General features: G+C 36.8%; 1 protein-coding gene across 6 annotated transcripts in view; it reads left to right on the top strand.

The window, feature by feature from the left end:
• Positions 1-23,005, top strand: part of MME (membrane metalloendopeptidase) — a 98,377-nt gene that overhangs the window by 55,135 nt on the left and 20,237 nt on the right. For all 6 annotated transcript variants that reach the window (XM_026701652.2, XM_087933332.1, XM_087933331.1 and 3 more), the window contains 11 exons: positions 1,371-1,532; positions 2,682-2,762; positions 3,829-3,924; positions 4,028-4,146; positions 5,709-5,774; positions 7,756-7,890; positions 9,810-9,911; positions 14,729-14,865; positions 14,972-15,065; positions 19,728-19,856; positions 22,678-22,776. In XM_026701652.2, coding sequence (XP_026557437.1) covers positions 1,371-1,532; positions 2,682-2,762; positions 3,829-3,924; positions 4,028-4,146; positions 5,709-5,774; positions 7,756-7,890; positions 9,810-9,911; positions 14,729-14,865; positions 14,972-15,065; positions 19,728-19,856; positions 22,678-22,776 — 1,220 coding nt within the window. The remainder of the gene's footprint in view (positions 1-1,370; positions 1,533-2,681; positions 2,763-3,828; positions 3,925-4,027; positions 4,147-5,708; positions 5,775-7,755; positions 7,891-9,809; positions 9,912-14,728; positions 14,866-14,971; positions 15,066-19,727; positions 19,857-22,677; positions 22,777-23,005) is intronic.

A 23,005-nucleotide genomic window follows, 5' to 3' on the forward strand; every position in this document is an offset into this window, starting at 1 on the left:
CTTTATGAAGACTCAAACAAGAATGAAATCTAAGTTTTCTTGTCCAGATGAATGAGGACTGAGGGAGAAACATGTACAGATATTAGGAGAAGGGCCTCTATTATTGTTGGAAATGTGTGTTCTAGTACAGATTTGTATGTTATCAATGGAGTATAATGCTTAAACAGAGTTAATATTATAGATTTTTGTGGCTAGTCCAATATCCAGTTTTAATTTCAATGCATTCCATCATTACATTAAAAAAAATGTGGTGCACTTTTAAAAATACCTTCCCATTTTCAGAGAGAAAATTGCAATATAATTTACATCTTATTACATTCATTATCTCAATGAAGTAATATAGCCAGGTGTAATTTTAAAGAACAGTGCCATTCAGAAAGAGGAGCCTCATCTTGACAATTGGAATCTGGAGAACAAAGTTAAATAAATTAACTCTCCATTAGGCAACACCAGGTTGCAATTCAGAAGTATGAATATCCTGGTATCAAATAGTATTTTCATATTAAATTATATGATCATTTGGTCTTAGATTAGTAAACAAATAGCCATGGCAGATAATAAATTGCATGAAGTAACATTAGATAAATAGGTAGGTAGATAGAATACTTTATTGGCCAAGTGTGATTGGACACACAAGGAATTTGTCTTGGTGTAAATACTCTCAGTATACATAAAGAAAAGGTACATTCATTAAGAATCAAGAATCATAACAAACAACACTTAATGATAGTCATGGGGTACAATCAGCAATCAAATCATACTAGGAAGCAGTCAATAAAAATCGTAAGGATGCAAGCAACAAAGTTACAGTTCCACAATCCCAAGTGGGAGGGGATGGATGATAAGGAGTGATGAGAAGATTAACAATAATATTAGTGCAGACTTGGACAGTTGGACAGTGTTGAGGGAATTATTAGTTTAGCAATCCCTGGCAAATAAAGATACAGTATATATAGTTGGATATAAACATGGATAAAAACATGGACATTAATTTTCATGTACCCTCAGATGAAGGGAGTTATGTTTCAATCAACTCATGTTCTTGGAAGAGAATCTCCCACCAAACCCAAAATATTTAACGTAGTGCAAAATTCGGATGTTATTTATGGCAGTCTACAATTCTGTATTTGGATAAGTTCTATTAGTTGCAATAATACTGACACCCAGCTAACTGTGCTGTTGTATAGTGGAATTCTATACGTGTTTCTTCAAAAGTGATTAATATTCAGCTTGGCTTAATTCAAATGCTTGAGGGTTACAACTCTCATCTTACAACATATTAATGTTACTATTTTATAACAATAAAGAGAAAAGTAGACTATTTAAAAATACATTAGCCTTAATATGTCTTTATTTTTGTTTTATGACAGCTGCCCGAATCATTGAGAACATGGATACAGCAGCAGAACCTTGCAATAATTTTTACCAGTATGCTTGTGGAGGATGGTTAAAAAAGCACGTCATACCAGAGACAAGTTCCCGTTATAGTCATTTTGATATTTTAAGAGATGAACTAGAAGTTGTTTTGAAAGGTCAGTAGTACAAATAAGTTATTCCAATTTTTGGATCATTTTGTTTTTTTTATATACATTCCAATTTGTGACAGAAGAGCAAGAGATTTATTCTGGTTTATCTAAAACCAATCTCAAAGATTTGCTAGGTTACATGCAAGTTTGTAAGGTCATATGTTTTTTTAGTAAACAAAAAAGATAAAGAAGGTAATACATAATAGCAGATCCCAACAATGTGGGGCTGAAAAAGCTACAACCAAAAAGAACATCCCCGGCAAAAATCCACATCAACAGTGGGTCAAGTTAACATATCTGAGTGATCTTGGTCTCATTTAGTGGAACAGACTCTGCATTGCATTCTGGCTCTTGCATCATCTGGCTCAGTGATCCAAAAGAAATGTACAGTTGTTCTAAAAATGACAAAAAAGGATAGTTAGAAGTTGAATATACTGCTCAAAACATTGATAGTCCAAACTAGTCAGACTTACGCTTTATATTTAGATACAAACAAATAATGGCTGTAGTAGAAGTATCAGAAAGTGTCAAATTTTATGAGAATCAGAAAAATAATTTGGGAACGGAGATCCCATAAAAACATAAACTGAAACAACATTACATTAATCTTAGAATATTTACAGAGGGACAAAGCAAACGTCCAAAATGGAAGAGAATCTGTGGCAGAGGTAGCACCAATTTCTAAACTCTGCTGAGTTTGCATTGACCAGGTGAAAACGTATAGTAGAAAGTGTTCTGTTCTTGGTTTTGCTTCTTTTGTTTTCCTTCCTAATAGGGCCTTTTGGAAGGGGAATTCCATTAGTACTTCTAGGAAAGAAGGATCAGTAAATCCTTCTTCAACTGATTGGAAAAGCACCCTTTTAATTTACCCTCTGTGGTAAAAGGCAGCTATGCTAGCAGAAAACTGCTTCACAGGGAACTTTAGTAGTGCCTCTTTCTTTCTTGAAATAAGTCTATCCCTTCACCATGGAAATTTGGTTCCTCATTCTGCCAGAAACTCTAAGTTTGGATTATAAGGGTTTGAATTCTGTTCTCATTTTATTTTTTTATAAGGTTAAAATGGGTATCATTATGTGTGCTTCTGCATAACACCTGTAGAACATAACCTACATTAAGTATCACACTTGGTAATATATGTATCTTTATCATTTTCAGATGTTCTTGAGAAGAACGACAGTAATGATATAGAAGCTGTTGCAAAAGCAAAAATACTGTATAGATCTTGTATAAATGAAGGTAAGTTGCTTGTTAAATTACCACATTTAAGAGTAATGAATATAACCTTGTTCTGATTAATTGATTGATTGGCCACCCGTCTTACCTCAAGGTAACTCTGGGCAGCTTACTAATACTACTTTTTAGTCGTATTCTTGCAACTGCTTTGTAGGCACCATAGTATGCTTCACATATTTAAATTCACCTGTATAAGGTTAGGATCAGTATATTGAATTCTGTACATATTTCTTAGTTAATTGTTTCAATTCTTGAGACGAATCGTACAGTTGACTAATTTAAATCTATTTTGTAGATACTCTGTAGAAGGTCATAGAAAAGACTGATAGAATGTTTCCATTTGTGGCATCTATAAAGGAAATGGCTAGCAAAAAAAGAAAGAAATATTGGAGAGATTATTTTATTCACATTAGACTTTACTGATCCTTGAATTATTTCCAGTGCACTAAGGTTTGGGTTTGGGTTTGGGTTTGGGTCAGGTCTGGTCTGGTTTCGTCTGGCATGCCATTGGAACCCAGACATTGTTGTTCTGTAAGCCTCCCAGAGGCATTATTGTGAGACTAGCAGTCAGACTGACTGTCAGGCTGATTGACTGAATTACTCTTTTTGAATACTTTGCACAGATATGCAATGTTTACTAATGCTACATAGGTGGGCTCAATACCTCTGTAATCCATAACTACAAACCATAATTGCTATCTTCCCACTAATCATAAGATAGAAACAAATCATTTTATGGCTTAGGCCATAAACCATAGACCAAAGGAGAGAGGGAATGGAATGATATCATGTGACATCATATTATGTAAGTTGTTTCATTGCTGTGATGACATCATCACATGTGTAACATTATTGTTACTTGTGTCACTTACAAACTTATTAAATCAGACACCAAAGATTTAAGTTACTTCCATCTATATGTTTGTTCTCCAACTTTTCTTGTGAGATATGATTCTGCAGAAAATGTTTGTTTGGAAATATAGGACCATCACCATACATCATTGTGATAATTAAATGGTTTAAAAAGTCTGTATCTGTAATTAATGGAATTCATGTTTATTTTCACAAGCTGCCATTAACAGCAAAAAAGGGAAACCACTAATTAACCTAATGACCAGCATTTCAGAATGGCCTATAGCAGCAGACAACTGGGACCTGAATCATGGTAGGTGAATTCAGATCATTTGTTCATTATAATTATCAAATGGGAAAGGGTGAAATTAGAGTTATCTTTATCCAACACTGATTATACATTTTTACTACTTTAGGCTCCACATGGAGTGCAGAGAAATCCATTGCAGAGTTAAATTTTCAATTTGGAAGAAAAGTCATAATTAACATGTTTGTTGGCACTGATGATAAAAACTCCTTACAACATATACTTCATGTAAGTTTGTTGTTCTTAGAAATGTCTAAAAATGTATTTGTTCTGACTGGTATAGTTAGAGAAACTAGGGATTTTAAATTGTCTATCCATAAAGACTTCTATTGATACATATAAATAACTCATAATCCTGCTGTAGATTCTTCAGTATGGCTTACAAGCAAGGATGCAACAGAATGGTAATGCACATGTAAATCCCATTTCATTTCCATTAAAAATGTTTTGCTAAACATGTCATATATAGTCAGGATTCATTTCCTTTGATAATTGAATTTAAATCATCCTGCCACAAATTGCTTGATTGTGTATGCTTGGGAAAAGTAATTAACTTTTCTAATTTTGAATAGAATCTGCCTGATTAACCTACCCATTGATTTTGTGATCCTCAATGATGGAATATCCCTTAAAACTGATGTTCAGATTATTGTAACAGACTAATAATTACAATGTGTGCAGGGTTAGGAATGCAGGCAATAAAGAACAGTGGACTTTGTGAGAACTTGGTAGGATCCAAGGGACAAGCTATTTGCCCTTAATGTCAACTGGTACTCCATTCAAAATCCAAGAAAGAAATACTTAGACTCCATTAATTAGAGAAAATATACCTTTTACTGGAAATCAAGTGGTAGCAACAAAAGAATTCTGAATCTGAGAAAATGGGCACATAGATCACATATACAAAGTGATGGCAACGTTCCCACCCCCAATAGTTCAATTGGCTCATCCACTTAAAAGTTGTGTATATCATCATGTGGGCATCTCCAGGAGGTGATGAGGCCTCTGTCCGTTGACCTTGACATATTTTGATAAAGAGTTGCAGCTGCACATAGCATAGGATAGAAGCCTAAGCAAGAAACTTCCCTACCAACTTATACAGTTCTGTTTTGTAACACCTCTAGCTCACTTCCCATAACCATTCCCCCCTCCTCCCCCCGTTACTTATGACAGCCGAAAGATGCAAAGCAAAGGGGGAAAAAAAAGAGAAAATCTTGAAGGCTGACACTTTATTTCTTTTCCTTGTTTTTAGTTCTATATGGGTTTCTTTCCTCCCATAAAAGAGCAATTGCTACATTTTCTAACTACTAATTAAACTTGGGATATCAGTGTGTAGTCACACTCCTATGATGCTGAAGTTCTACTTTTGATTGTGTCTTATGACATTTGCTACTAAGAATACCGAATCCCCATTTCTCCTTTGTCACTGTTAAGCAGCAATGGCTTCTTTCTTACTTCCACGGATGCTTAGAAATTGGCACCTATTTTCTCTTATAGGAAATATAGCAGAGTGAAACTTTTATGTCTTGATACCACCCTCATATTTTCTTTTTCTTGTCACAGTTTTTGAGAATCATGCAGGGTACCAATTTTAGTCTTCCTCCTCTCCTCCCTCCTCATTTTTCCCCCCAAATTTTTAGCCTTAGATTCTTGTACTTAAAAAGTCTCACTTTAGAGGCACTTTAAAAAAATGCTTAGAAAAAAGTAAATATCACTGCTTGCAATCTTCTATCTGCCGACAAATTGTTGTTCTATTTGTGGCCTGATTATTTTTAAACTTGGTTTTGTAGGTTGATCAACCTAGACTTGGACTTCCTTCCCGTGATTACTATGAATGTACTGGACTGTACACAGAGGTATGTGCAAGTTTAGAAATAAGCAAAAGTTTCCCACAAAAAGTTAGACTTTCAAACAGGCTTCATTAAATGCTAGTAAAATGACAAAAAAGAAAATAAGAGTATCCATGCATATATATGAACTATTTATAATAACAAATATATTTGCTACAGATTTTTATGGCCCAATTTCCATTTGAAAGATATAACGCTGTTTTACTACTCTACAAAAATTGTCCAGCACATCCCAAAACTATTAAATTTCTATGTGTGTTTATTTGTATAAGATGGACTGTGATGACTCGGTGGTTAAAGACACTGAGTTTGTCAGCTTGCCCCAGCTCCTGCCCACCTAGCAATTTGAAAGCATGCAAATGCAAGTAGATTAATATGTACCACTTCGGTGGAAAGATAGCAGCATTCTGTGTGCCCTTAGCATATAGCCATGCTGGACACATGACCATGGAAAATGTTTTTGGACAATGCTGGCTCCTTCGGCCAAGAAACAGAGATGCGCATTGCATCCTAGCTTGACAAAACTGGATAGGGAAATCTTTAACTGTATATTTATTGTGTATGAAGGAAGAATCCATGCCACTTTTCTGTTTAACATTTTTATTGAATTACAAGATAAAATAAGATATAAAATATGAAAGTAAATAGGAAAGCAGTTGGTAGGAAAGGGAGGAAGAGAAGTGAGGAAGGATTAAGAAAAAGAAGCATTAACTCTGTTGCAGTAAAGTAAGAAATTAACATCAAATCACAACTTTTTGTTTTTTAATAATAATATAAACTAGCCATTTCTATAAAGATCTAGCAGTCTAATCAGTAAAAACCAAAACCAAAGTTTCATTCTTTTCCACTTCAAGCACAAAGTTCAGAAGCGGTCTTCATGTGGAAACAAAAATACTTATATTCTTTTCTTTAATCAAAATTATCAATTTTGCCATTTCAGCCAATTCCATCAGCTTCTGTAGTCATTTGTCCATGACAGGACTCAAAGTCTCCTTCCATTTTTCTGCATACAATAGTCTTGCTGCTGTCAACATATATAGTAACAAAGTTCCAAATTTTTTCTCCAAGTCTTTTTCCATTAGGCCCAAAAGAAATTTCTGGTTTCATTTTCAAAATTTTCTGTATTAAAATATGAATCATACTCCTTTTTTTTTTTTTTTTGCTTTATTGCAGAAAAGTCCCTTCTTATTACATTTTCAACATTCATTTGATGTACCTTTATAAATCTTAAATAACTCATCTGGTATTAAATACCAGCGATACATCATCTTAAAAATAAATTCCTTTAAATTATAATTTAATGTAAATTCATGCCACTTTTCAAACAAAGCAAAGACATCCCACATAAACATCTATTGAAAATTTTAGCCAATGCAGACTGAGTGTATGTAAGCACTTCAAACAGAATATGCACTTTGTCTACCAGTATATATCCCTAAAGTTGATTTTCTATTATGATTTTCTTGCCTTGACTGATGACAGATTGATGCACTCTAACATCAATATTATCAATATTTCTTATACAAAACGCAGTATTAATGAAGAAAACTGTCAGGTTTTTGTTGACCCAAATATGGATTGTGAGTATACCAATTCCAGCATGCCAAGAAGAAAAGCTAATTAACAAGAGGCAAAGTACTTATGGCAGAGCTTCCTTCAAACATTTTGAAGGTTAATTACAATAAATACTTGTTCTATAATTAATGCCTTATCCCAACTCATGATTTAATACAATAGTTTAGGAACTATTAGAACTAGTTAGTACTTCCACAGTACAAATTATAGGATTAAATGGACACTATAAATCTAAAATAATACTCATAGTAAAATCTTCATGCAGTATTATGGTGTTCATTAAAGATATACGCTAACTTACCATAACACAATATTTTAAAATTATTTTCAGCCTGTTCTTTTTATTAACATTTTAATAATTTTTATACAAGTTAATCATAGTATTAAAACAAAACATTCTTTTTTCTTATAGGCCTGTTCAGCTTATATTCATTTCATGACTTCTGTAGCAAAATTAATTCGCCAAGAAAGAAATCTCTCCATCAATGATACTGAAATTTCTATAGAAGTAGAAAGAATAATGGCTCTTGAGAAAGAAATTGCAAATGTAAGTTAACTCTCCTATTTTATATACAGAATGCTTTGTAAGAATAAAAATGTATGGCTTCTACCTCTTTTCCTCATTCCAAAATTATCCTATTAAATTAGGGATTTTAGGGAGAAAGTAGAAATAAATTTATACATTAAAAAATATTTCTATTTCTTTCTGTTTGGGGGATGGGATGTTCCAGGGAATTAAAAAAAAATCCATTTTAATTCTAAATCAGGTTGATCTGACTGTTCCCACAATGGTATGGCTCAGAAAAGACTTCCAGAACAGAAAGTGGTTCACAGTATTTCAGATATGGTCTGAAATACAATGGCCATAAAGTGGCTGGATTAGAATGGAAAATGTTCACAGATAATAAATTCTTTATATCTAGTTCTATTTCTATTTTGACATTAGTGCATCACATGATAATCCTTCAATATTTATTAGTGGTATATATTAATACTATTATAAGAGTAATAATAAAAATGTATTACATACTTATGTACTCTAAGTACAGTTGCTTTAGTAAAGAGAAAAGACTGAATATTTTTATATGTATGACTCTAGAAATACATGAAATGCTGAGTATTTAATAAAATCTATATACAGTATTATATTGTCACATTCTCTCACTGATAACATTTTGGACTTAGACTTTGTCATATTTTGACAATATTTTGACAACATATTGAAATCAATGGGATTTTGATTAGACATAACAAGTCATGTTGATCTCAGTAGTAATTCTTATTCCAAGAGTGATCACAGAACGTGTAAATCAGTGCTATATGATATATTAAAATGACAGTTTAGTTCAGGCTTGTCCAACCCGCGGTCCACGGGCCGCATGCGGCCCAGGTCGCCTCATAATGCGGCCCAGTGCCCACCCTAACCTTTGTGCCAGAGCCAGCGAGGAGGAGGAGGAGAGGCAGGCGTGAGGCAGGGCGAGGCGAGCGCCAGGCCAAGCAGCAATAGAAAAGGCGGGCGCCGTTAGAGCGCCACCTCCTGCTGTTGCTGCCGCCGCCACCACCGCCGCTTCTGCCCCTGCCGCCGCTTCTGCCCCCACCGTCGCCGCTGCCCCCGCCGCCGCTTCTGCCCCCGCTGCCACTTCTGCCTCCGCTGCCGCTGCTTCTGCCCCCGCCACCGCTGCTGCTTCTGCCTTCCAGTCCTGCCTCATCCAGCCGGGCCATTTGCAGGAGGAGAGGTAGGCACGAGGCGGGCGAGCTTTCCCCCCCCCCCCATGCAAAATTTGGCCGGAAAATAAACCGTGATAAAAAAACCGTGATAAAAAATAAATAATTTTTAATAAATAATTAATAATAAATAATAAAAACATCTCACTAACTTCATTTCCAAATAAATTTAATATGTTAACTATGTTTTCTATGGGTTTTTTTTGGATGATCAGGTATCGTTACTGTTATTTTATTTTATGTGCGGCCCAAACCAAATTTTCATCTTCTAATGTGGCCCAGGGAAGGTGAAAGGTTGGACACCCCTGGTTTAGTTAATAGTGTCTCCACTCACTTGTTCTCATGCTAAGAAGAACCTTTCGTCCTGCCCAGGATCTCTTCTGTTACATTCTTTTGAATCTCAGTGTTCCGAGATTGAGGCTTTATGTTCTTGGAAAGTTGCATTATGTAGAACCTGGCATAAACTGAGATGGGGTATTCAAGGTCAAATTCATCCCGGAGCGTAACATAATCCCCAGCTTCAGCAAGAGAATAGAGAGGGCTTCTGTGTTTCCTGGGATCCTGTCCCATAGACCATAAGTTCACACTTTCTTCTACTTTTTATATATGAACAAGCCAGTCATTTATGCCTTTATCTCTTTGATTTGAAGGTTTGCGTTGTCTTTTGTATTAAGGCTTTTTGTCTCTGCTGTCCTTTCTGCAAAGCCACTCCTTTTTATAGTATAAATTTGGTTTTTTTAGATCACAACCAAAGATGAAGACAGAAATGACCCACTTTTGCTATATCACAAAATGAAGCTGAGCGATCTCCAAAGAAATTTCTCCTTTGAAATCAATCATCAGGTACAATATTGCAGACATGTTGTTTCCAGCTTCTGCCATTGACTGGCAATATAACCCCCTTTTTTTTAAAAAAAGTAAAATTTAAGATGATGCTTTTGGACTCAAAATACTAAGCTAAATATACCAGCCTGTTGTGTATCTAACTGATAGCAGAGAAAGAAAGCAATTGCCCTAATAAAACTTGTCATAGGACATAAACTTCCTGGTAATTAACAATCACATGAAATAATTATTTGGTGGTAAAGATTATAACGTGACTATGTTCCTATGAAATCCTATGAAAATTGTGCTTGTTTTTTGTTCTAAAGAATACCATCAATTTGATCACTGCTTCTTCTTTTTTCAACCAGGGCTATGTATGTATTACTGGAATTGGAGGAAAACCATCTGGAAAATAATCATATAAATCTTTACTTCCTTTCAGGCTAGAAATATATATACCCATGATGGTGAACCCATGGCATGTGTGCCACAGGTGGCATGCAGAGCCCTCTCTGTGGGCACACAAGCCGTCACCCCAGATCAGCTCCACCGCGCACATGCACATGCCTCCCACCAAGCAGCTGGTCTTTGGGTTTCTGCCGTGCATGCATGGGGGTGGAGAGCATACATGGGAGACGTGCACACATGCATGGGAGATGTGTCCGCATGCATGGGGGTGGGGCACATGAATGGGGTGTGCACCAGGGGTAGGATTCATTTTTTTTTAACAACCGGTTCTGTGGGTGTGGCTTAGGTGGTAGGCGTGGCTTAGGTGGTCATGTGACTGGGTAGACATGGCTTGGTGGACATGTTATTGATTGGGTGTGGCCAACTCAATATCACTCACATCAAGGCATGCATCTCCTTGCGTGGCTTCTCATGACTGTGGGGATGCTGCAACAGTCGTAAGTGTGAAAAATGGTCATAAGTCACTTTTTTCAATGGTCACACCACACAAACAAAGTACCAGCAAAGGAGGGGGAAAAAACTCCAGAGAAATTCCAGAGACAGGAACTCTAGTCCTGCCAAGAATGTAATAAGGATTAACAGAGAGGCAGTTTCTGTAAGCAATACTAGAATGTTTCCTTCCTGCCTTCCTTACAGGATTAGGCCAGTAATTTCTTGTAACAACTGGTTCTCCGAACTGTTTAGAATGTTAACAACCAGTTCCAGCAAATGGTAGAATCCCACCCCTGGTGCACACACATTACATTTTGGGGAGCACACGTGCTTTGGGCACATGTGCTGAAAAGATTAGCCATCACTGATATATACCAAAGTCTGCATCTGCCTGCATATCTTCAGTGAAATTAAGCTACAGTTCATTGTTGCAAATCAACTCTTAACAGCAGGACAAAGTTTAGTGATATAAATTGTTTCATTGGCCCAACAAACTGAAATGTAATCGTATCTGAATTTTATGGCAGATATGACGTTTACATGATATTTAATAAGGATAAATTTGTTCATGTGACAGAAGGCTAGGAACACAACCTATGTCCCAAGGCTAAATTCTTGGCACCAAGTTCTGATAAGATGATATGTCAATCTTCTGATTAAAGAATATCTTTTGTTGATTTGTTCTTTAAGCTTAATAAATTGATTTATATTATCAGTAATTTCTCAACATATATAATTTTGAGACATATTGAAGAAAGTATGAAATAAAGAAAACCTTTATTTTTAAAATTTAAACATAGGAGTAACATGCAGCTGAAAAAGTCTATTATCTGCTGGATGGCCTCCTAAAATAATTTGTCTGGATATCATTAATATTGGATTTAAATTGTAATTTGATCTTATCTGGTTTTATTTTTGTGCTTCTTTCTTTTTTACTTTAATCTGCTAGAATCCCACAAAAATCATTTCAAAGTCAATAACTTTTCATTGAATTGTGAAATTATGAAGTCAATTACTTCATAACTTTACCATTCAAACTAGAACCCACTCAGAAGGGCATTAGGTGAACTTTAGGGTTTTCTGTATCTCTTGGAAATCCTTTCGTAGTTTTCTGGATATTAGCAGACCAGACAAGGTGGCCCAAATTAGATTCATCCAAATGTACAAAAAGCACAGAATACATTTCCTACATTGCTCCCAACAGGATGGGATGGGATTCTGGAAACTAGATTTTGGGGCATGCGTCATACAAGAAACATCTCACAAAAGGTGGAGAACCCAGCCAAATATCAATTTCTGAAGCCACAATTTAATTTTCAAATGTCATAATCCAAGTCGATAAACTATAAATATTCCTGCTAATCAGGGTGACAATTCCTTTCATTTTGTTCCTAAACACACTTGGCATAATCCTTAAACATATCTAAGACCTCTTGAAGCCACAGCTGTCTCTCTGATTATAAGAATTACCATCATGTAAATGCTTTTAGAACTATAATCCTTTGATTGTTTTACAGCTCATTAATTTTAAATTAAAGCTATTCAACTTAATTTATTGCCTGTTGGCCAAGAGTTTCTGAGCACAGCTAAACTGCTTAACAGTGGCTTATTGTTACTATCAAAGGTTATGGTTTTTTTTTTCCTCTTATGATGAATTGGTTTACAGGAGCAGTCTGGCTGTAGAAAATCAAATGACAAAAGATGAAGCAGTCGATGCAAATTATTTTGTTAAGCCATATGTTGGAACATTCACTGAAATATACATATATGTTTTTGAAAAGTTAAGTTTCAATTAGACAACCCATGCTCATTGTTTCAGAGATATTTCCTTACCTAGACCGATATACAGAATGACTATGGGAGGACAAACAGGCAGTGGGAACAGGAGTGAATTCCAACTTCCTGCTTGCTTCCCCCTTCACTTTGCATCAACCCTCCCAGGTAAACCAGACAAACACAAGAAAGTGAACTAATTCTACTGTATTGTAAGGCTCTATTAACAGAGTATCGCAAGTCCAAAAGTGCAAATTTCCTGACATCACTTTTGAACTATTTGATCCATTAGGGCAAGTTTTTTTCAAGTTTCTTCCCCTGACCACTAAGCCACTGGGGGCTCCTGCCTCTATTCCGATTGTTTCCTAGGTAGTATCTCTTCCCCCTCTCACATTCCCCAAGGTCACCCACACATTCCATTACACTTAGCAGGAAGTTTTAGAAAACACAATCACATTACTACAGATGACTACAGTGGGATGGCATTGCTGAAGGTTGGACATAAGTTTGCCATTATAACTGGTTTGAAGATCCTTGAAATTTCAGGCCAATGGGAATAATGGGTTCTGAATTTTGGATGCATTCCTTAAGTTAGCCCATTTGAAGTACCTTGATTCAAAAAATGTTAGTTCGTGATGCATCATTTCACCCAGTTGAAGGTTACACAGAGACAATCAGATAAGAAAGTCCTAGTAGTATATAGATAGCTTGTATCACTTAGGTATTAATCCATCCAGCCACTCCAAATGTGGAGGGGTCCTTGGTGTTCTCTGAACTTGCTTGTTTTCTTGCAGATGTTTCATTACCTAAACTAGGCAACATCAGCGCTAGTGATGTTACCTAGTTTAGATAATGAAACATCTGCAAGAAAACAAGCAAGCTCAAAGAGCCCCATGGACCCCTTATTTCAACCCTGAGCTACAAATATTATCCTTTATTGGCACTAAATGTGGACTCAGCACCTTGTATATAGAAGGGAATGTCCATATTTGAGGAGACATGGAGGGCAAGATGCATATAACTACCTCAGCCTTTTTGTAACATTAAAAGATAGCATTTTATATACAACTTTATGTTATCAACAAAAGAGAATATGTATAGCTCAGGGTTAAAATGAAGGGTCTTTGGTGCTCTCTGAGCCTGGTTATTTTCTTGCATACGTTTCATTATCCAAATTAGGTAACATCATCATCCACGTAATTTTATATGTTTGCTTCTACCACACATTATGTGATTTACAATGCCTACTTTCAAACAATACATAAAACATGCCAAGCACTGAGTAAATTATTTAATTTTTGAAATAGGAATTATTAAAATTTAAATGTATTGTATCTGAAAGTAGGAGTCACTCATGGTGTGAAATCTAGACATAGTAGCTTGTGGCTGAAAAAACCACACTTGTAACATTGTCAGATGCTTAGTGGGTAGGGTCAGGGGTGGGTTTCTACCAGTTCTGTCCACCTCTGTAGTACTGGTTACTCCAAAGAGTAGCAGACATAGAACCAGTTCTATGTCTGCTGCTGTTTTGGCCCACCCGCCTGCCTGAACTCTTACCTGAGCTTTATTTCCTGCTTTTTTAACTGCAGCTGCTTTGCGCAACACAGCTGCAGTTGAAAAACAGGAAAAAGGGGATTTTCCAACCGCTGTTCACTTGCACGCAGCGCTGCTCAGCTGTCCAGGCAGCTCAGCAGGTTGTAAATTGCACTCGTGCAACTCGCGCATGTGCACTTGACACTAATAGACAGAACTGGTAGTTATACCAGTTGGATCACATCCCTGAGTAGGGTATTCAATAAAGTTCTGTTCTGTGAATGTACTTCCTAAAATCAATATCTGGATTTAAATCCTTAAAACATTTGGGAATGAATCCCAGTTTACTAAAGTAACACACTACAATAAAATAGTTTTGCAATGAGTCTAGGGCGCATCCTCCCCATTCCAATATATTGTTTATGAATGCTGTTAACAACTGTGCATGGTTTTCTTTTATTTCCTTATTATATTATAAATGTAATATAAAGAAGGGTTTTAATACAGCTAAAAAAGTCCAACAGTCTTCCTAAAGCATATAATGTATTTGGCAGAATCAATGATAAAGACAATGCTAATAGTAATATTGTCTAGTGTTTTATTCTACCTAACATTTTTTTTCCCCACAGACATTTGACTGGCTAAAATTTGTAAATTATATAATGAAAACAGTGGCAATTGAAGTTAAAAATACAGAAGACATAATTGTGTATGCTCCAGACTATTTAATCAAGCTGAAGTCTGTCATTTCCAATTACACTGCCAGGTATGCATGCCAAATGCATTTTAAGTTTCTATTTTTGAACACCCCAATGTATTTTGTAGTTCTATAAATAGCAACAAATGGTGCTTCTTGTTGCTTTATTATGCAGAGAAATTCAAAACTACATAAGTTGGAGATACATCATGGATATGGTGAGCAGCTTAAGTCGCGAGTACAAGGACACAAGGACTAATTTCCGTAAGGTACAGAAATCCATAAATTCATTTTTTACACTTAGCCTTTGAATATAACTCCTGGTATTTCTGTGGGCATCCTGATATTTAGACAGTAATTTGAAAATATGGGCTGCTAGTTCTAGGTTGGCACACCCATTTCATGTTTGGACAATTGTAATGTTGGTTCTTTGAATTCCATCAAAGATGAAAAATAAACAATTATGAATTTATTTGATCCTTTTGTTTCAAAATATACTTGGAATGAGGACTCTGATTCTCCAAATGTTGTTGAACTTTGCCTCCCAACACTCTTCTTCCTTTTCAACATTATGAGGCAATCCTAGAGTTGTAGATCTATAATCATGATTGATTCATAAGTTTGTAAATGCTTTGCTCTAAATTGAACAGGATGGATAGATTTCAGAATGTATAGGACAGACTAAATGATCTTTAGAATTATCTCTAGCTCAAACATTCTGTGATTCATTGAAATGCTGGATCCAATTCAGCAAAATGAAGTACTTATTATAAGTGGAATACTGTTTTTTTGCAGACCAAAAGAGCTTAACTTTGGCTGGAATGTAGTCTCCACTCTCTCTGACTCATGACATAATTGTAATTATATTTTGAGGAAAATTAAGTTTACAAGCTGGAAGATGGTATTGTTCTGTTAAATATTACATTCTGCAGTATATCACAAAAATACCCCCCCAAAATTGAACTGAAGTAAAATAGAACAGGCAATGCCATCTTCAAGAAAATTAGTGTAGGAGCCCTAATTGTTCTTTTGAACTTTGCTGATAACATTTCTCTGAAGTTCTTTCATCTTTGCCATCTTTATATGCTTATTAAGAAACAAAATAACCTGTTCCTTTTCATACTAGTTTGTACAAAGAGCAGAATTTAATGACGACTTAAATCTGTTCACATAAGATTAAAGGAACTGGAATAAATAGATAGATGATAGGTAGACTATCGATGGTAATAAAGTTACAATGTCAGTAGTGAAGATAGTTTCTTCAACCAATATCCAGCACACACAAAGAAAGGGTATACAACCTGAGATCCAAAAGCCATATGTCACCTTTGAAAGCCTTGGATATAGCTTCCAGACCACCCCTCTACCTCATAAAAAGTTGAAATATTTATTTTATTTTAATATTTATCTAATTTATGTCAACTTGGGCCCAACTCAGGACAGTGGTCAGCCATTGGATATTACTGCTTAATCGGAGTAATGGCAAGATGATCTCGTGGGGGAATCTATTATTATCCCTCTGACATGGCCAAATCATACCCTTGTGACCTTGAGATTCTCTTATGATGTCCCAGCCTCCATCTAGGGATGCTAGATCCATTTGAGCAGTCCACCCTAGCAAATGGGTTTTAGAGGGATTTAGAGATATCCAGGGAGTACTTCTGCACTGTCCTGCCAAAGCTCTAGTTACAACCTAGAACTAAAGGGCAGCCAAGGCTTTGTACATCATTGTACCTCTGCAGCCTCTCCTGACTGATTGCTCTCAACCGATTGCTTCCAACATTCCCTGTGGTTCATGGAGGAGCTGTGTGTTTTGAAAAGAGCTAGTCAGTGGGTTCAGGCAGTGATAAATTCCTCAGAACAGGAGGGGACATTTCGGGAGCTTTCAAGGAGGCTCGGTTTGCTTCCTCTTCAAAAATCAGTCACTTAATCCTAGCTATCTGGACAATTTCCATCCAGTCGCTCATTTTCCTTTTTAAGGAACATGGTAGAGAAGGTAGTTAATAGAATAGAATAAGAGAGTTGGAAGAGACCGTGGAGGTTATCTAGTCCAACCCCTTGCTCAAGCAGGAGAGTCTATTCCAAATACTAGCCTCTACCTAGGATCGAACTCACAGCCTCCTGATTGTGAGAGCTCCACATCTAGGCCACTGGAGCTACCTAAGAGGACCAGAGTCTCATAGCAGCATTAGAGAGCCCTGGATGAAATGGATTATTGGACCCCTTTCAATTCAGGCCAGTTATGGGACAGAAATAGCATTAGTCGCACTTGTCAATGATCTCTGGTGAGAGCAGGAAAAGAGTAGCGCCTCCATTCTTGCTCTCCTTGAACTCTCAATGGCCTTCAACACTATTGACCAATGGTATCCTTTTGGGCTAAGTGAGGGGTTTGGAGCTAGGTGGCACAGTTTTACACTTGTTTGGCCTTCTCCAAAGTCGGTCTCAATCGTATTGATAGGGAGTGAGGGTCCAGCCCATGGTAGTGTGCTGCAGGACTCAGTCCTTTCTGCACTCCTTTTTAACATCTACATGATGCCACAGGATGAGATCATCCGCTACCATGGGATGAGGTACCATCAGGATGCCGATGATAGTCAGGTTTACATCTCCAAGCTAGGTGACCCAAGTGATGCTGTCACTGCTCTTTTGTGGTGCCTGGGTTTCTGGATGGTAGACAACAGGCTCTGGACGAATCTTGGTAAGACTGAATGGCACTGGCTATGTGGAGCTCCGGACAGGTTGCAGTTGTGTCTAGGAGAGCCTTTGTACAACTTCATGTTGTATGCCAGTTGTGCTCTTTCCTGGAGCAGGAGTCCCTGTGCTCACTCACCCTAGCCCTGGTCATCTCATGGCTGAACTATTGCAATATGCTCGACATGGGGCTACTCTTAAAGACTATCCAGAAATATGTCGCAGAATGCAGCTGCATGTGAAGTTCTTGGGGCCTCTAGGATGGCCCATGTTACACTGCTGTTCTGCAAGCTGCATTGGTTGCCAGTTTGTTTCTTCATTTCTTCAAGGTGATGGTTATGATGACCTTTAAAGCCTTTCATGGCATGGGTCTAGGGTACCTAAGGAACTAGTTCATCCCAATGAGATTTGCTCACTCATCCACACCAGCAGAAGAAGTGACTCTAGCAGGCATACAAAATTAAATACATATTTAATTACATTGATATAAACATTAATTAAACAATCGTATTTATTTTAACAAACATCAATTTAACAATTAAATTACATAAATCTTTACTTACTTAAAAAAAAAATAATTCCCATCACAGGCCTTCTCACTTCATCCTAGTCTACATTGAGTTTTCTTGGGGAATGGCTTCCAGGATATGACTCAAAGAACAGCTATGGACCATTATCTAAAAAGGTTGTATACTGTATGTCCCTTACAAAAATAAAATGGGTTGCAACAGATTTGAAATGAACCATGATCAAAAGGCTTATTAAATTACAAAATTATACCAAGGTTATGGAACATTGTGTTAGTTAAGCAGAGCTCTGGTGCTTCATCCAGGGAAGATGCAATGTTTCGCTTTGATCAACAGATCAGTTTGGCGCTTGGAGGGACCTCAGTGAGGTGTCTAAAATGCAATGATTTGCCTCAGAGAAGCTGTGAAAATCTTGCAAGTACTTGCCAATATGTCAAGGGGGGAAGCTTGGCTTTAAAACACTCTCATTTTGGATATACATTTTATAAATTATAAAACCATTCCAATATTCAGTCTCTAAGTGCGGGCTGTTGAAATGGACAGAAACAGCATATGCTGCTGCTTATCCTGTAGAAAGGGAAACGCATGAAGAAACAATTTTCATAGTGTTTTTGTTTGAAATATCACAGCAGGTCACTATTACCCATTTGGTAAGATACAGAAAGATTTCACCACAATCATTGCTGACTTTTTGTTTGCACAAATTACAGGCCAGTTGCCCACACTTAGAAGAAAAATGGCCTGTTCCTCCTTGGATGTGTATAAATGTACACAATATAGCCACAGTATATGTGGTGAAGGCAGGATAACCCTGAATGGCCTCTTCATAGTAACATAATTTTCAAAACTCAAAACAAAATATCTGACAAAAATGCTAATGTAAAACTCTGCTGGCCAGAAAGTGATTTAATGGGGATACAGTATTACATTTCTGTATCACGGCCTAGACTTTCAGTCCTTCTCCGAACCTAGTGCTAAAACACCATTAAAAAATAAAACCCAGAAAGCAGCTTTCATTGATTTTCAGGTTTTGCCAGAATTCATCTACTGTAAAAGATTACAGGCAAATCTCTGAAACTGTCTGAAGCTTTTTCTGCAAGGGAATGCTATAAAATTAATATGGCTCCTCTTTCCCCTGAGAGCCAGTTCTTTGCTAAATGTCTGGCCATTCCTTGCTTCCAGAATGTTGAGTTTATGACTAAGTCCTATTTGCTTCATATCTTCTTTCATATCTGATGAAGAGAAAGAAGAAGTGAGGAAGTGTGATAATATCAAAAAGCAGAATAAATATTCCAGAACATGTAAAAATCATGTTATAAGCTAGTCTGCTGAGGCCTTGATAACTTTTATCTTTATAGGAGTCATTTCCTTTCTTCTATTATTGCCTGGGATGGCTGTGAGGCAGTACCAAATAAAAGATGCTTTCCTACTGGGCTCTCTTAAGTTTTCAAGAAATTGTACTTAAAGAAAAAGAAGCACAAATGGTCTCACCCTGTTGAGATTGAGTCTGCTTGACATTCTCCAAACTCCTGAAACAATGCAAAAAGCAATATGTTCTCACTTTACTATCCTACTTTTTAAACATCTCTTATCCACAAACACTTTTCATTAAACACTGATTAAAAGCCTTCAGGGAGGACACAAACTGTTTCCAAATTCATGTGTTTTTGCTTGTTGCCACATGCTTAAGTGATTTGTGTTTATGCTCTACAGGTTTTGTATGGCACAACCTCAGATGCTGCAATTTGGCGCCGTTGTGCAAACTACGTCAACAGCATTATGGGGAATGCTGTGGGAAGGCTTTACGTCCAAGAAGCTTTTGCTGGAGAGAGTAAACATGTGGTAATTATCACTGATATCATATTTAATGAGGTGTTCATATGAGTGGGTTCATATAAGTGGCAGGAATATCGCAGTAGAAGTTTGGAAACCAAGCCAGGCATATTAACAACAGTTTGGAAATATCCTGTAATTCTGTTTTATAAGACAAGGCAACAATGACAGTATTCTGGGCTCATACAGTGGATACAGACCAGAAAGAAGGGAATGTTATCCTTCTGACAACCAGTTTAGCCTGTGTTGAATCTGACTATAATAGCTGACCCCATCTGCAGCACCAATCTGCTTTGGACTTCAGCAGTCTATCAGGCAACATACTGTTCTGACCTAGGTTTCCCAAAAGCATGAAACCAACTCCTTGTCCCAATAAAACCTCTTTTATTTAGTTTAAAGTGAATTCCTCTCCAGCAAAGTCCTGGCCAATAGTCTTTAAAGAGATTTCACAACTACAGACCTTTATCAGGCTTGGAGACCTGCCAGGCCAATATCTTTCAAACACCACTATGTAGCAGACAATACTTGGCAAGAAGTCAGGAACAGACCTTCACCCTAATGAATTGAACTAATTGTCTCCTGCAAACACCACTCCCCTTTCGCTCCTCTTTATTCCCTATGGGAGGGGCCATTCACTATCCACCTGTGACTTTACTCCTGGGTCGACCCTTGTTCCTTAGCTCTTCCTTTCTCCTGGCAGCTCTGTGCATGTGCACACTGGAAACAGGCTCCAGCTCTTCTTCTGCCCCACTGATGTCCAACTCCAAAGGCAGCTGATAACTGTCAGATGGTGCAGGCCCCATCTCTGCCTCTAATGCAGAGCACTCATCAGAGTCTTCTCCAGATTTCATGACTGGCCCATGTTCCTCCCCAACCTCCTCACTGTCATATCTGCTGCCAGTTCCGCTGGCTGCTGGTGGGCCACAATACATACACAGTTTCAAACTTCCTGGATATTTGTTGTGTGTTTGTCTTCCTCTTCAGCCTCTTGAGAATGCTCTTTCCCCTGTCTTGTTCCCAGGTTTTGCCCTGATTTTAATAAACTAATATTGGAGAATCTTACCTTACTCCTTTATGGTGGGACAATTCATTCTTAGTTACTAATAGTCAGTTTCACAGTGCCTATAGAAAACTTCCAGGTTTTTTTGCTTCTTTGTTTTGCTACTTTAGTAGGATCTTTCTGGTCCTAATATGGGAAACCTTTCTGTTTTAAGGGGAAATTTTGAAAGCATAGGGCAAACTTGCTCACAGCATAGCTACCTTGGAACACTTGTAAGTTCCAAAATGGCTACCATAATTAGCATGTCCAGTCAGAAAACACTCATGTGTCAGAAAGGAGTAAAAGTTCCCAGGAAGCTCCATACTATTTCAGTGAAATGTTATGGGCTCCAAATGATAACTGCAAATCATAATGTTGCCTTGATTTGCACCATGCCAACTTTTTATTAAGGATTTTTAAAAGTTGGGGTAGTAAGGTATCTTGTAAGCATGGAGAAGTCCTGGGCCCTTCGTTGCATACCCTTACCTGGACATGATAATGCTGCATCTTAAAATACATTGCATTCAGCAGCACACATAAGCTGTAAGTTCTCTCCCAAGGAGGAGAAATAAATTTTTGGAGGACAATATAGTCAGTTTGGTGAATTGAATATGTATCTATGCAAACACACTAATGAAATTTAATTAATATACATTTTATAACAGCTTCCCAAACTTGATATTAGGTAGGGATTGGATATCCAATACCCCAGAAGATAAGCCCCTATCCAACAAAATGAAATTTAATGTGGATGAAAAGAAGGTTTTACACCTCAGATACAAGTACAGATTAGGCAAAACATGACTGAAAAACAGTAATTGTGAGTGGGACCATAGAGTCCTAGTGGACTATCACTTAAACCTGAGCCACCATTGTGCAGCAGCAGCCAAAAAACATGACACAATCCTTGGTTGTATAAACAGAGGCAGAAAATCAAAATTGCATGAAGGATCAGTACTGCTTTACATATCCTTAGTATGGTCTAGAAGATGATGAGACCCTTCCAGGTCTATTCTATTAATTTTAGAGTTCTAATAGAAAACACATGAAGGATACTCTGCAGAGAAAAACTGAATGGCACATTATCTACTAATAACAAACTGAGGTGTTGGTTCCCCCCCCCCCAAAAAAAATATGTAAATAATTTTTAAAAAATATCTTGTACATAAAATGATTAAAAAGCAGATTTAAGCAGCTCAGTGGATATCAATGTCCTTTGGCAGCCAGACTAGTAACAGTTATGTGTTGCCTTCCTAGGAAAATAAGGCAAATTATGTCTTTGGGGATCACCTATATTCAGATTGTATCGTGTTGCTATAATGGTTAGATTGATAGATCTTGTTTTTTTGCATACCTGTATTGCAATCCTTTAATAACACAATTCAGTTGTGCAAGTATTTTATCCAGGAAATTGGAACCAAATTCAGTCTATTTTAATAGGGATATTATGATCTCAAGTTAGCACTAGCTTTCATTTGAATATGTAAAAATTAAAATGATTGTTTTGAAGACCTATTCCACTTGATTAGTTTAGTCTTGCAATTATAGCAATTTAATTTTTTTGCCATTGTCAACTTTTTTTTGAAAAAAACAAAAATATAGTATTTCTGACCACAGTTGGAATATAAAATTTCAGAACATGATCTATGACTAAATTATAATTAACAGTATTACCTTAGATATGTCTAGTCAGAAGAGAGAATAAAGTTAGTGACTAACTTTATTGGTCTTCCTTTCAGATAAGCAAGTCTAGGATTTCAACCTTAATCTTATTATACCATATATTCCCAGGTTCAAGAAATGATTACACAAATCCGTGAAGTTTTTATTAATACATTGGAAGAACTCTCTTGGATGGATGCAGAAACCAAACAGAAAGCAGAAGAAAAGGCAAGATTCATTTAATGGTTATCTTGTAATTTGAGAATACTTCCTTCATTTAAAATTTAAACATAACAGGCTATCTAGCAAAAGAGTAATGTATGTTTGAGAGAGAGAGAAAGCAAATGTATCATATGTCAGGTAAATTATAGGCTAATTCCCAACTGTCACTTTTTCAAGCTGACATAAATAAATATTGCCAGTACTACAATTCATTAAGTATAGGTTGCAGTTGTGC

The sequence above is a fragment of the Pseudonaja textilis genome, chromosome 4, assembly GCF_049901715.1.
Source record: "Pseudonaja textilis isolate UNSWEBS1 chromosome 4, rPseTex1.2, whole genome shotgun sequence".
Taxonomy (NCBI): Eukaryota; Metazoa; Chordata; class Lepidosauria; order Squamata; family Elapidae; genus Pseudonaja; species Pseudonaja textilis.